We start from the raw sequence: 16,324 nt of genomic DNA, 5'->3' as shown, positions 1-16,324 counted from the left end.
GTCGATGCCATCTATTTGACTGTAACCTTTCACCACTAATCTTGCTTTATATTTCTTGATTTTTCCTTTGACATTCTTCTTTACTTTGTACACCCACTTTACACCAATTTTTTTGTGTCCTATTGAAAGTGCCGCTAGCTCCCCATGTTTCGTTCTTCTCGATTTCTTTGATTTCTTCGTCTATTGTATCCTTCTAATTTTTGCTTTGCATGGCTTCTTAAAAATTCACTGGTTAACAATCGGCAAAGAGGCAAAAGAGAGTGAGTTTGTCTTTATTCTCAGTTACCTCATAGATTTCATTTAAACTTTTAGAGCATGGTACTTTTTTGCTTGACCCTTAACTTGAAGATGATGGGTCCTCTTGAGTACTTGTAGTTGGTGTAGTTGGTGGTGTTCTGGGCTCATCTCTTTCTTGATCCATCCTTGGCTTCTCAACTTCTTCATCCTTAAAGAAGTTATAGTGATCTTCATGTGGGTCCCAAACCCATTCTCCTTCTTCATTGAAGATGACATCACGACAGATGATTGTATTCATAGTGTTTGGATTGTATAACTTGTAACCTTTTGAGATTGGGTCATAATCGATGAAAATGTACTTCACACTCTTGTCATCTAGCTTACTTCATTGCTTATCGGGTATGTGCACGTGGGCTATGCTTCCAAACACTCTTTGATGAGAGGTATCGGGCTTCCTTTCACTCCATGCTTCCTGCGGTGTCATTCCCCACACACTTATTATTAGAGATCGATTGGATAAGTAAATCGAATATGCAACAGCTTTAGCCCAAAATTCCTTAGGTAGTCTCTTACTCTTCAACATACTTTGAGCTATATCAAAGATAGTTAGATTCTTTCTATCTGCTACACCATTTTGTTAAGGAGATCTTGGGATAATTAACGGTTGGCGTATTCCAATGGCTTCACAAAATTCTTGAAACTCTTTTGAAGTAAACTCCCCTCCTCGATCAGATCGTATGGCTTTGATCTCGAGGCGGCTTTCTTTCTCCACTAAGGCTTTAAACTTTTTGAATACTTCAAATACCTTTGATTTTTGCTTCAAAAAATAGACCCAAGATTTTCTCGAAAAATCATCTATGAAGAGAATGAAATAATTACTCTTACCGAGAGATATTTGCTTGATTGGACCACATACATATGTATATATGAGTTCAAGTGGCTTTCGTACTCTCGAATTTGACTCCTTTGGAAAGTTCTTCTCGAATTGCCTCTCGAGCAAGCATCCTTCACATATCTAATCTGGGTGTTGTTACAAGACAGACCTCTCACCATTTTGTTCTTTGATAATAGCTCTAGTCCTCCAAAATTAAGATGCCAAAATCAAAGATGCCAAAGCCAAGATAAGTCTTTGTAACAGGCTTTGAGACGCTTGGCAATATCATTTTGAATATTGAGCAATAATATTCTATTTCTTGATATTGGTATATTTGCAATTAGGTTGCACATATTATCTCTTATAGAAATGTTTTTATCTTTCAAATGAATATCATAACCTTTTTCTAAGAGTTGACTCAAACTTAAGATATTACTCTTCATATTTGACACATAAATACATAATAAATATTGGAAATGAATTGGTGCTTTCCATTCTTCAATCAGATAAGAATATTACATTTTCCCTTCACAGCAAGCTTGGACTCACCTTCTAAGGATATATATTTCCTCTCACCTACTCGTCAAGTTCCACGAACATGCTTTTTCTTCCACACATATGATTTCTTGCATCAATGTCCAAAAACCATGTGTTATCTCCACCCTTTTCGTTCTCCTTATATGCCAATAGCAAAGTGTCATCTTGTTGACTTCTATCTTCCACGTAATTAGCATTCTCTTTAACTTTAATTTTATTGGGAGTTCTACATTCTACAGTGTAGTGACTAAATTTTTGATAGTTATAGCACATCACTTGAGATTTGTCATACATTGGTCTTGATTTTCCTCTTCCATGCCCTTTTGTTGAACTTCCTCTTTGCCTAAAATTGGTATTATTGTTCTTGTCATTATTAGAGCTCCAACCTCGTCCAAGTTCATGACCACGGCCTTGTCCTTGAACACGATCTCTTCCTAGTTGGCTTCTACCATACTCAAGGCTCTCTTCTTTAGTTGAATTCATTTGCGTCTTTAGGAGTTGTTCCATGATCGCTTGCTTCATCTTTTTCTTTTCTTCATAGGCTTGTAAAGAACTCAAGAGTTTCTCGATTGTCATAGCCTCTAAGTCTTTGATTTTTTCAATAATGGTGACAATATGATCAAACTTTGAATCTAGAGATCGAAGGATTTTCTCCATAATCCTTACATCTTTTTATCTTCTCTCCATTTCTTTTTAATTGATTAGAAATGGCTAAGACTCTAGTAAAGCAATCGGAGAAAACTTTAACTTCTTTCAGATATAAGGCTTCTAACTCACCTCTTAATGTTTGGAGATGCATCTTCTTGACTTGCTCTGCACCTTTGTAAGAGGTTTGAAGCTTCTCTCATGCCTCTTTGACAGACTTCGCATAAGAAATCTTCTCAAAAGCGTCATCATCTAATCCTTGAAAGATTAGATAGAGAGCCTTCTTGTCTCTCTCGCTTGAATCTCTTAGACTATCCTTTTGAGCTTGAGATAAACTTGACTCATCTTGTGGCTCCTTGTAGCCTTTCTTCAATCTCCCACACTGCTTGTGTTCTAAGAAGGGCCTTTATTTTGATGCTCCAATTGTCATAGTTGTTATTGTTGAGCGTTGGGACTTGGAAAGGGATAATACCATAGCTCGCCATCTCATTAGGAAGAAACTTCGGCTCTGATACCTCTTTGTTGAAGAATAAGAGGTTATGGAAAGATGAGGAATTCTAAAAGAGAAGAGGAACACTAGTAAAACTTATTTTTATTTAACTCTTGAACTCTTGATACTATTTCATACAAAAATACAAAGACACAACACCTATTTATACTAGTGACTTTCCCTTTAGGTTTGTGCCAACACATTTCAATCCAATGGCTACTATTGACTCTCTAGAATATTCTCCTATATTCTTTTACAAAAGTCATTAATTACATATTCTAGAATTCTCGAAATAACTTTTTAGAATATATTTCTAGAATCCTCTTAAACATTCATAATAAATTGGGATTCTAGAATTTTCTAAGGGCTTTTCTAGACTATGGGCTCAATTAAAAGGCCCACTAAATTAAAAGCCCAATTAATCAAGTTTAATTTTCAACATTAAGCTCGATCTCAGATTATTCACAATGAATTTGGTTTATCATCTTCTTATGAATAATGCTATGATTGCATCACATATTGTTGACAATAAGATTTGTAAAAGTTGTCCTTCACCATGTCACTACTCAGTTTACAATAATATATGTTGAAGTTGAATGTAGTGGCACTGCACCATGCAATGAATGTTATTCTTTGAATGGTGCTGAAATGCATATGGGTAGTGCGTCGTAGTCTTGAATTCGAGCTCATCCCATTGTAAATGAGCTCGAGCCGGCTCGGCGGAATTTTTAAATATTTTTAATTATTTTTAATTTTTAAATTTTTATTAAATATTTTAAACATTTATTATTTATTAGTAATTTTAATGGTTAAATATTAATTTATCTTTATATTATTAATTATTTTAAACATTTATTTTAATTATTCTTAAATATTTAAATTTAATAAATAAAATAAATTATTAAAAAATATTAATAATTATTCAAGTCAGCTCGCAAGCCCATGAGCCGATCCTCATCAAGCTCGAACTCGACTCATTAGCTCGACAAACTCGGCTCGCGAGCCCATAAACAAGTAAGAGATCGAAATGGCTCGGCTCACTTACACTCCTAGCTTGCATCAACCATACCTCTTTCAAATTTTTTATTTCATATTTATTTTTAAAATATTATTAATTTGTCCGAAATAAAGTTGACTCTTAAGTAACTAATGATTCAAATAATGACGCTTAAGAAGATCAAAATAACGTAATAGAAGAGATGTACACACCAAGCAAAAAAAAATAAGAGTACAAATATTGATCGACAGCGCACATAATACAAACTCTCCATCCAAACCATCAATTTTACATTGACGACATAAATCAGTCGACCAAATCAAATCTGACATCAAAATCCTCACTTTCCAGGAACGAAGTTGGTGGCATAGGCCCAAGCATTATTGTTCACCGGGTCAGCAAGGTGGTCGGCCAGGTTCTCCAGAGGTCCCTTGCCGGTCACAATGGCCTGCACGAAAAATCCAAACATAGAGAACATTGCAAGCCTTCCGTTCTTAAGCTCCTTCACCTTCAGCTCAGCAAAGGCCTCTGGATCATCAGCCAAACCCAGCGGGTCAAAGCTGTTGCCAGGGTATAGCGGGTCAGTGATCTCGCCCAGAGGCCCTCCCGCAATGCGATAGCCCTCAACAGCGCCCATGAGGACAACCTGAACAGCCCATATAGCCAGGATGCTCTGAGCGTGGATCAAGTTCGGGTTGCCCAAATAATCGAGCCCACCCTCGCTGAAGATCTGGGACCCGGCCTTGAACCACACCGCCTCGCCGAACTTGACGCCGTTGCGAGCCAAGAGCTCCGGGAACACGCAGCCCAGTGCGCCCAGCATGGCCCACCGTGAGTGGATTACCTCCAGCTCCCGGTTCTTAGCGAAGGTCTCCGGGTCGGCCGACAAGCCGGCAGTGTCCCAGCCGTAATCGCCGGGGAACTCGCCGGTTAGGTAGGAAGGTGGCTCGCCGGAGAATGGGCCCAAGTACTTGACGCGGTCTGGGCCGTACCACGGGCTGCTAGAAGAGGGGCGGAGCTTGCCAGCTGTAGTGCGGGGCCTGCTCGATGTCGTCTTATTCTGCATGGTGATGCGGCCCTCGCCGAAAATGGGAGCGGCGGATGGAGAGGCTTTGACGGCCTTGCCGGCGAGGGAAGGGGATGAGAGCGCCATTGTGGCTGCCATTCTGGGAGCTAGCTGTTGCTAATTGATTTAGGCTTGGAGGGAGAGATGCAGCGGCGGTGGGTATTTGAAGGGAGGAAGAGAGTGGTAAGAGGATTGGTGTGGCTATCTAAAGGAAATCTGGAGCTTTGATTCCATTGGATGAGGGGTTCTGAGGCCGTGGTTTGATTGTAATTATTTATTTGGCTGGCTATCGTACGTCCACCAGCTTTGCGAGATAATTTTTGTGGCTTGGGATTTTTCTTCTTGGATGCGGCTATTTGGGAAGTTTGGTTTATTCAAAGAAAAGCTGAGAGCAAATGTCCGTAAGCCATCTGTGATTATTTTTTTTCCACCTATTTGCAAATACGTTGACGCTCAAATGGATAATAAATCCGTTGTAGTGAAATTGTAATGGTTAATCTAATAAATATTTAAAGGGGAATTAATAAGCTATATAAATCAAATGCTTAAATATTTTATTTAATTATATGTCATTTTAATACTTAAATCGTATCAAAGATTTTTTTTTAAATGTGTCTTTTTAAATAAATAAATATTAGTAGTATTATTACTTTAAAAAGGTATTAATGACATTTTTAAGTGATTTAAAAATTTGAACGTTATGTAAGTATATATATATATATATATATATATATATATAGTATAGGTGTAAGTTCCTCTTTTTATAAAAACAACAACAATATCTCATATTTATTTTAGTGCGTGTGGTCGGCTATAAGAATTATTTTTCTCTATTGTGTTTTGTTGAGAGACAAATTCTCATTTAAATCTAAATTTTTTTCATTTTTAATATTTTCTAATCAATTACTTTTTTATCTACCTCAGCTTTTCTTAGCATAGACCAAATAAGAAAGCTCATTTTATGTGACCAAATCATCCCAGACGAATCTCTCAAATCTTATCTTTCACTGAAGCTACTCCAATCTTTCATGTATTTACTCATTAATATTTAACATTAAGTTTATAAGAGTGAAACCAATTGTGTTGTATTAAGATTTTTTTTTGATGATAGAGATGACTACTATAATGAATCAGTTTTGGTTGTTCTTTGTTATATTTTAGAAAATTTGTTGCAATAAAGTGTGTATTTATTGTTATAGCTTTATATAAAGACCTAACATACACAGATAAAAGTTGTGAAGGCCAAAAAAATTTTTACATAAAAAATCTAAGATGGGGAATTATGAGACATGGACCAATTGCAATAATATGCTATATAATAGAAGATACAAGAATCATCCTCTCCTCACAATTGAAGAAGATATAATTATACATAGTTGAGTATAATTATCTAATTCTCATTATAAATATTACAGAAATCAGGTATCTACATGCAAAAAGTTAAAACACAATGACTAGATTATATGTTAATAGTTAAAAGAAAATAGTCATGTGATGGATTTCGGGTCGAATGTAGAGTTTATTTTTGATAGTGGTAATCGGCATTGATCATCTAAAATTGATATTGAGCTCTTTGGCTCTCTGAACACTCGTCCCCTTTTTCTCTATATAAATTTAAGCTATATTTATAGTCTTTTTTTTTAGAGGAGCATTTTAATAAATATGGCTAAAATCCAAAGCAATCCATTGTATAGTTTATATTGATCCTCTTGATTATAGATCATTTATTAAATATTTGAATGTCTTAATGATGTTATAATAAAATGATTTTAAGCTTGTTAGATTCTTCTCGTCAATTTGCTCGATTTGATTATAAGTACACAAGATTTAGAGACCGTTTGATCCTTCACTTAATGTTCAGAAGTTTCCAAATATTATTTAAGTGTTTGACTTGCTTCATCTGCACAATAATCAAAATCATTTCTGATGTTGATTGATTCATCTCATCAAGATGTTTAGTTCGATTATAAGGTTGTTGAAATCATAGCTCTGTTAGTTATGAATTCAATTCTAAAGATTTTTAGTTCACATGTCGCCTCGACAATCATGCTGATCCAACAATTTTTTCGAAGATATATCAATCTTCAAATCAATGAGGCTAAATTTCTGATGTCCATATAATTAATGTAAATTTAGCGTTAAGTGACTAATGTTAGAAAGCTAAGAATTGTTTGCTTGATAAAGGTCGGATAGGTGGGATATATATGAAGAATGAATGTCTAGATACATCGGAGTTGGGTATGCAATGAAGCCCAAAATGGTAAGAAGCCATTTTGCGTATGGTTGGCAAAATAATTAGAATCAATCAAAAATAGAAGGTGGGATGAGCGTGAGTTAATTAGGTGATGAAGGATGAGCAAGATTTGATAGAGAAAGTAGCTAAGCATAAAAGAAACTAGGTTATGTGGTCAGCAACAAAGGAGATCAATATAACAATGGTGAAAGAGGTTAATTAGTTGCCCATCAATGTGGAGAATTTCAATCAAGCAGCAATGAGGAGGATTATTAGAGCATTAGCAAATGATATCATTAAGTCACTAAAAGAATTTGGTTAACCATGTCATCAACAAAGGAATTCGACAAAAATAATTAAGGTCTTTTATTAAAATTTTCATTAAGTGAGATTATTAGCAAATGGAGAAGTGCCCTAATGACTAGGAATCCATCTCAAAATTCAAAGATTTCTCTCCGAAAGGTTCAAGGGCAAAGTAATCAAAAATTAAACATAAATCTATTCATATACTTTTCGTAAGTCAATCTAAAAATATGTTGATTATTGGTAGATAATAATTTGAATATATTATCCTGTCCTAGGCTAATTTAGGCACAACCATATATAATATTAGATTGTAAGTGTCAAATAATGATAATTTTACTCCATCATCATTAAGGATAAAATATATATATATAAGTATTTGCAATTACAACATATATACTCTCGCTATGATGATGATTTAGGATAATTTTGTTTAGAAAATTAATGAGAAATATTTTGAGGTCCATCATCACCTCAAATAAATTTTGAAAAAAATTGGTATCATCTATCATAACAAAAAACACAAAGCTCTTCGGCATCTCAAGCGAATATTTTACATAAGAAATTATGTAATATTAAATAGGAATTTTCATGATTTTAAATGATGTATTAGAGTTTTAAGCAAAAAAATAAGGAAATTCACTAAATAAACATATTTGTTTTAAATATAACATTTTTTTTGTTCCAATATTATTTTTATGCACATGCCCTTTATTTTAATATTTTATATTTGGGAGAAATATCTCATTTATTTAGTATGTAAAGGATAAGGTGCACATTAGATTGAAATAGACGCATGCTTATTTGAATGCTTCGAAAAGATACACATTAGCTTTGGTGCACCAGCATTATATAAAAATGAAGCATTCAAGATAAGCTTTTATCCGCAAACTATCTGAGATGTCAGAGACATATGAAATGGTAATTAAAAAACAATATAAATGAGTGTCATGAAAAATAAATTTTAATTTAAAAGTATATTACATAAATAACTTAAGCCATCACGTCTTATTTATTATAAAATATAGGGAAATTTACATACATACCACTATATTTCTAACCATTTACATATCTAACACCTCAAAGTTTAATATTACTCTTATACCACCCAAAACTGATACTTGGCATCACTTATACCACTCCGTTTCTATGGGACCTCACGGTGTATATCTTCCCGCCGAATTTCCTCATTCACGGGAATACCTTGCTCGCCTACAGTCAGAATACCTACCAACATCTGGTCGCTGCTCGCGATCAGATCTCTGCTAGCGTCTCTGGACGGTTAAGCTCACTGCTCGCGATCAGACCGCCAAACGGTAACTCTGGACGGGACTACAGTTGCAGGAAGCTGGACGGGGCAAGTTGAAGAAATGAAAAGAATGATTAGAAGCTGAGACAATTGAAAATAAATAAGCATAAAGAATAATAACAAATAGAGATATTTAAATAGAACAGAAAATTAGAAATATAAACTCACATAATTTTATATATATAAGCATTTATATTAATGCTTTCTGACACTTCATTTAGTGTGTCATAGTTAGTGTGGTTTTTAACATCATCCTAACGATCTAATGGATAATTAAATGTTAAAGAATACATTTAGCTTGATATAATAAAATTATGAATAATTTAGATTTTTTATTTAAAATAAAAAGGATATAATTAATCATTAATTTTTCTTTTTAAGTTTTAATTTAGTTAGTTTAGTTTTTTTAAGTTTAAATTTTATGTTTAAGATTTCCTCGCACAATTTCTTGTTTATTATATTTTTTTGATGTGCGTGTCATTAGATCGTATTATGGGTAAATTTTATAATGTCAACTTAGGTGTACACTCATATAATTTGGATGTCATTTTTGAGGAATATAGACATAACTTAAACAGAAACCGTCAAATTGTAGAAAAGAACAAGTATTTATTGAGAATGTCTATTGGGAACGTAGTTTCAAATAAGTTTATGATAAAATTAGGAAGAAAAATTGATCATTTTATAGAATAAGCATTGATATATCATCAAAATATTATCTTGGTCGGGCACGGATCTCGAGGTAAAAATCAAGTTGGAAACTTTAAAAATTAAATTAGATACCATCTAAACTCCGATTTCAGCAAACTTATAGTCGAACAGAACGTCTTGGAAATACGAACCCAACAACACAGAATTTGACTCAATCCGAGCCCAAATGAGTCTAAATGAAAGACCCGAAGCACATTTGGATGGTTCAAACTATAATTTGTATTACTAAACAATATGATGTGCTTATAGTCAAATCGAGCGGATCAAGGAGATGAATCCAACAAGCCCAAGATCGCCGAATTTTAATATCATTCCCAATAAATGATCTATGATCAAAGGATTCAACATCGGACAATCATTCAAACAACTCACAATTTAATTACCATTGATCTTCATGCTATTTATTGGTCATGCCACTCTCATAAAACTATAAATAGATCATTCATTTCTCATAGAGAGGAACCCCCAAAGGGGGAAGAAAGAGGCCCAAGCAAGAAGAGAAAAGAAGAAAGCAAGGAAGAGAAAGGAAGAGACTTCTCCTCGACCACTGCCAGACTTTCACCCGGCAGCCGACCGATGTCGAACTTCTGCACGATCACCAACTGACGCTGGAATTAAACAATGAAGCGAGAAGAGAAGGAAGAAAAGAAAGAGAAGGAGGAAAACTCTCTTGTCACCAAACTCTTCCTCGACCACCGCCAAACTTCCACCCGTCAACCTATCGACGCTGGTCTGCCTAAATCTTATCTGACGCTGGAGTTCTGTCCGGCCGCCTACTAACGTCAGACTTCTACCCGATGTCGGACCACCACTCATCACCAGATTCCTACCTAACTCTGGACTTCTACCAGACGCCAAACCTCCGTTCGTCGTTAGATTTATACCCGATGCTGGACTTCTACCAGACGCCAGACCTCTGACCGTCACCAGAATTTCGTCTGACTTTTATTTGATTCCAAACTTTTGTCCATTAACAGACTTCTACCCAACGCCGGACTTGTGCTCTTCTCCGGATTCCTGCTAAACGTCGGACTTCTGCCCATCACTGGAATTCTGTCGGGCTTCTACCCGATGCCAAACTTCTGCCCGTCGATGAACATTCGTTAGACTTCTATATGATGATAGACTTTTATCCATCGTTGGACTTCTACCTGACACGGTCTTTCTGACCTCCATTATCATACAATGGTCTTTATGACCTCCATCACCTGTTGACTATTTCCTTCTAATTTATGTTGCCCACCGACTATGATCCTTCCGACCAAAAAAAGACATCACCAATGATTCTTTGTATTCTATATGTGAACTAAAAACTTTTAGAAATGAATTAATAACTAAGAGAGCTTTGATTTCTACAAGCTTATAATCGAACTAAACATCTTGATGAGATGAAGCTATCGACACCACAAAATGATCTGATATGACTACAAATGAAGCAAACCAAATACTTTAATTAATAATATTTGGAAACTTCTAAACATTAATTGAAGGACCAAATGATGATCTTCATATCTTGAGTACTAATAATCAAATCGAGCAAATTGATGAGAAAAATCTAAGAAGCTTAATATCATTTTAGTCTAACACGATTTAAACATTCAGATATTTAATAAATGATCTATAATCAAGGGGATCAATATAACTATACAATAGTTTGCTTTTGATTTTAACTACATTTATTAAAATGCTCCTCTTAAAAAAATGATATAAAGATGGCTTCATTTTATATAGGAAAAAAGAGGATAAGTGTTGAGAGAGCTAAAGAGCTCAATAGTAATTTCATATGATCACTGTCGATGACTACTATCAATAATAACCGCCCCATTCGCCAGAATTCCATCATATAACTATTATCTTTTAACTATTAACATATAATCCAGTCATTGTGTTTTAACTTTCCGCGTGTAGATACGTGATTTTTGTAATATTTATAATAATAATAATTAGATAATTATACTCAACCATGTATAATCATTTCTTCTTTAATTACAAGGAGAGTATGATTATTGTATCTTCTATTATATAGTGTATTGTTGCAATTGGTCCAGCACTCATAGTTATGCCTCTTGAATTTTTCATGTAAAATTTTTTTTGGCCTCTCATAACTTTTATTTGTGCATGTTAGATCTTTGTACAAAGCTAAGGCAATAAATACACACTTTATTAGCACAAATTTTCTAACACATAACAAACATCAACCGAAAATTGATTCAGTATAGTAGTCCTCTCATTCATAAAAAAAAAAATAAAAAAAAATAAAAAAAAAAATTCTTAAGACAACACAATTGATTACAATCAGTTTACTAATTTCTCCTCTTACTTTACATATTTATAATGTTATCCCTCTAATTTTTCAAGAGGAATGATGCTGGTAAGTAATACTGCATTACTCATAATGCAAGTCCAAGATTTCTACCATGTTGCTTGGTTTTTACCAGTTGGGAACTTATATATTCAAAGATCTATTTTTTGTTTATATGATTAAAAAGTTATAAAACTTTGATAATCATAAAATCACTTCGATTCATAACATGTAGGAACATTTTTTTGCCACACAATATAAAATTTTTTACTGCTGAATCCTAAATGTTGAAAAGTTGAACATTCAACCTTAAGAATCAGATGTTAATTTTGTGTTTTAAAAGGATGGCCATTAAAATAAAAGCATAAAATTAAATTAAGTGTTAAGGATGCTCAGGTGGATGTGTGGTTTCACTCTTATAAACATAATGTTAAATGATTATATATGTGAAAATTTTGGAGTAGCTTTAGTGGCATATACGATTAGAGAGATATGCCTGAGATTATTTGATCACATAAAACATCAGCCTTCTGATTCAGCCTACGTTAAGAAAGGTTAGGGTAGGCTAAAAAAGAATTGGTTAGAAAATATTAGAAGTAATAATTTTTTAATAGATTTAAACTAGAATTTGACTCTTAACAATACACAATAGAGAAAAAAAAATCATGTAGCACCTGTTCCCACGAAGTAGGATAAAGGTTTGATACTATTTTTATTTTTGTAAAAAAGAGGTGACTTACATAAATACTACAAAAATTTATGAATATATGTAATTACATAACGTTTAAAATTTTAAATCACTTAAAATGTTGTTAATACCTTTTTAAAGTAAAAAATACTACAAATATTTATTTATTTAAAAAAACACTTTAAAAAAAAATACTTTGATACGATTTAAATATTAAAATGATATATAATTAAATAAAATACTTAAACATTTGATTTATAGCATATTAATTCACCTTCAAATAAATAGTAGATTAACCATTACAATTAGCATTACAATTTTCAACTGATTTATTATCCATTTGAGCGTCAACATATTTGCAAAAAGGTGGAAAAAAATAATCACAGATGGCCTAAGGACATTTGCTCACAGCTTTCTTAGAATAAAACAAACTTCCCAAATAGCCGCATCCAAGAAGAAAAATCCCAAGCCACAAAAATTATCTCGCAAAGCTTGTGGACGTACGATAGCCAACCAAATAATTAATTACAATCAAACCACGGCCTCAGAACCCCTCATCCAATGGAATCAAAGCTCCAGATTTCCTTCAGATAACCACACCAATCCTCTTACCACTCTCTTCCTCCCTTCAAATACCCACCGCCGCTTCATCTCTCCCTCCAAGCCTAAATCAATCAGCAACAGCTAGCTCCCACAATGGCAGCCACCGCAGCCACAATGGCGCTCTCATCCCCTTCCCTCGCCGGCAAGGCCGTCAAAGCCTCCCCATCCGCCGCTCCCATTTTCGGCGAGGGCCGCATCACCATGCAGGATAAGACGACATCGAGCAGGCCCCGCACTACAGCTGGGAAGCTCCGCCCCTCATCTAGCAGCCCGTGGTACGGCCCAGACCGCGTCAAGTACTTGGGCCCATTCTCTGGCGAGCCACCTTCCTACCTAACCGGCGAGTTCCCCGGCGATTACGGCTGGGACACTGCCGGCTTGTCGGCTGACCCGGAGACCTTCGCTAAGAACCGGGAGCTGGAGGTAATCCACTCACGGTGGGCCATGCTGGGCGCACTGGGCTGCGTGTTCCCGGAGCTCTTGGCTCGCAACGGCGTCAAGTTCGGCGAGGCGGTGTGGTTCAAGGCCGGGTCCCAGATCTTCAGCGAGGGTGGGCTCGATTATTTGGGCAACCCGAACTTGATCCACGCTCAGAGCATCCTGGCTATATGGGCTGTTCAGGTTGTCCTCATGGGCGCTGTTGAGGGGTATCGCATTGCGGGCGGGCCTCTGGGCGAGATAACTGACCCGCTATACCCTGGCAATAGCTTTGACCCGCTGGGTTTGGCTGATGATCCAGAAGCCTTTGCTGAGCTGAAGGTGAAGGAGCTTAAGAACGGAAGGCTGGCAATGTTCTCTATGTTTGGTTTTTTCGTGCAGGCCATTGTCACCGGCAAGGGACCTCTGGAAAACCTGGCAGACCACCTCGCTGACCCGGTGAACAATAATGCTTGGGCCTATGCCACCAACTTCGTTCCTGGAAAGTGAGGATTTTTATTTCAGATTTGATTGGTTCTCGTCAATGTAAACCTGATGGTCTGATTTATGTCGTCAATGTTGATCATTATCATCAATCTATCTTGTGCATTAATGAACTGGTTCTTTTTGTTTGTTATGTTACATTGATCTTTTTAATTAGTGTCATTATTTGCATCATTAGGTATTTAAGTGACTATTTTATTTCTTGATTCATCTAAATATTTAATTGATAGATATTCATCATTTGTAGGATTTTATTTTCTTGTTTGATCCTACTTTTAGAGAGCATTCCTCGAAGAAAATTTCATTAAAATTTTTACAAAAATTCATTGAAAACTTGTTAAAACGCTAGAGAATCCCTACTAAGATCTATTGAAACTTAGCAAAATTATGTTACATCAATAAGGATGATATGTCATTATGCAAGGGTGAAGAATAACCTTCCCCAAATTTATTATTATTATTATTATTATTATTATTTTGGGGAAATTGGGGCCTAAGCCCATTCCATTAAATAAGGAAATAATACATAAAATAGGTTAACTGCTACCATAACAGACCAGTAGCAATAAACAAAACCTTATCAGCAAAAAAAGAAGCTGTAGAAACAAAATAAAACCTATTACAGACTATCAGCCATAGCTGCAGAAAGAAGAAATACAAAATTGTAGACCTTGTACATGTAACCCATATAATCCAGCCAAAAATGAACAGCCAAATAGACAAAACTGGCTAAAATTCTAGAAGAACAAGTAAAACTGTAAGAACAGGTCCCACCAAAAATATAACTCCCAAGCCAACTAGAACCTGGACTCCAAAAATATATGGATGTGCACGATAATAACTTAGGTTCCTGGTTGCCCGTAGACCTTCCAAAGGAACCAGATTTGGGAGTATCATCATTGTCCAGGTTCGGCTTCAGCAAATGCTTCCAGCGACAGTGCAAATTCCCGAACAGAACCAGCCAACCAACAGCATCCGTTAATACAGTAACTCTAGAAAATTCAATGAGTTCTTCCATCCAGCAATTTTATCAGCAATATTTCTTCTAACATTCAAAGGCAGAGTATGATGGCATTGAATAGTGTTTCCATCCAGCAATTTTATCAGCAATATTTCTTCTAACATTCAAAGGCATAGTATGATGGCATTGAATAGTGTTTCCAAATCTTCTGCCATTTCCCTCTTTCCAAATATGATAAATAACACAGTAAATAACCATATAAAAGAAGTTTTTAACCTTCTTGTTACCTCTATATTTACCTTTGATCCACCAAAAAACCTACATAATAGTGGGCCTAAAGAGAAAATTTTGTAATCCAGAAATTACAGCAATAAGCACAGAAAAAGCAAATCGCATTGAAAAAACAGATGGGAGACTGTTTCTTTAAAAGCATTACACAGGTTGCAATAGTCAGGGACCACAATATTTCTGATGAGAAGGGCATCTGCTGTTTTTAAACCACCAACTAAAGCCAACCACATAAAGACTGAGTGCTTAATGATGCTGTTATTCGCCCAGATAAATTTATACCAGGCACAGGGCTGTAGATCAGAGTAAAATTCATCAATAAAGTTCTTAAACTTATAAGAATTGCTATTTTTCCAAAGCAAACAGTTCCCAGTCGATGCATTTATATTGAACCCATCAATAAGATTTCTCATATTCTACGGAAAAGACTCTGGAAAATCCCACTGGGTTTCAGAGATAATATCATCCAAGGTAATATCAGGACAATTACCCTAAAAAACGCCCCCTAAAAACTCAGTAATAGTATGATATGATTATGACACCAGTGATCCCATTTCAAAGAAATAGGAGCAAACCGAGAGATGATGAAATTGAAACATTACTTGGCATCCAGAGCAGTTTTACATATTAATTTCCAGAATTTGGAAGCAAAGGCTGGACGGGGTTTCCATGGCGATTTGTAAAGACAGACCAGCCATTTGGAAAAAGGGGAAGAAACATTGTACATTCTGAAAATCACAAAGCAATTGTAAGCAAATTGGAGAGCATTAATAGAGGGGATGCCCAAACCACCTTTGTTCTTAGGCTTACAAATACTATCCCAAGCCATCATATGCAGTTTTTTAATAGACATAGAATCACCAAACAACAGAAATCTAGAGCTAGTACGTTTGATGAATTTGTAGACAGTTTTCGGCATAATGGATCCCCTAATCCAATAAGCAATAGTGTTCTGGATGGTAAATTTGATATATTGCAGTCTACCCGCAAAAGACAGCAGGTTGGCCTTCCATCCATTCATTTTCTTGTTAACCGAATCCATTAGGGGCAAATAGTCAGCAATTTTTAATCTATAAAAAGATAAAGGGATGTCAAGATAAGTAATCTTTTTAACAATGTTGTGAATGGAAAGAGCTTGACAGACCTCCTGCATATTCCT

The 16,324-nt window shown here is 35.3% G+C and overlaps 2 protein-coding genes across 2 annotated transcripts; one reads left to right on the top strand and one right to left on the bottom strand.

Moving 5' to 3' along the window:
- Window positions 1–3,997: 3,997 nt before the first annotated feature.
- On the bottom strand, window positions 3,998–4,995 carry LOC110099193 (chlorophyll a-b binding protein of LHCII type 1). The gene has a single exon (XM_020826275.2). The coding sequence runs from the start codon at window positions 4,943–4,945 to the stop codon at window positions 4,121–4,123; it is 825 nt and encodes a 274-aa protein (XP_020681934.1). The 5' UTR covers window positions 4,946–4,995; the 3' UTR covers window positions 3,998–4,120.
- An 8,041-nt stretch (window positions 4,996–13,036) lies between these two features.
- Window positions 13,037–14,054, top strand: LOC110099194 (chlorophyll a-b binding protein of LHCII type 1-like). Its single transcript, XM_020826276.2, has one exon. The coding sequence runs from the start codon at window positions 13,089–13,091 to the stop codon at window positions 13,920–13,922; it is 834 nt and encodes a 277-aa protein (XP_020681935.1). The 5' UTR covers window positions 13,037–13,088; the 3' UTR covers window positions 13,923–14,054.
- The last annotated feature ends 2,270 nt before the right edge of the window (window positions 14,055–16,324 follow it).

The sequence above is a fragment of the Dendrobium catenatum genome, unplaced genomic scaffold (assembly GCF_001605985.2).
Source record: "Dendrobium catenatum unplaced genomic scaffold, ASM160598v2 fragScaff_scaffold_798, whole genome shotgun sequence".
Taxonomy (NCBI): Eukaryota; Viridiplantae; Streptophyta; class Magnoliopsida; order Asparagales; family Orchidaceae; genus Dendrobium; species Dendrobium catenatum.
Note: the sequence above shows the minus strand (reverse complement) of the source record. Positions and strands in the feature narration are given on the sequence as shown.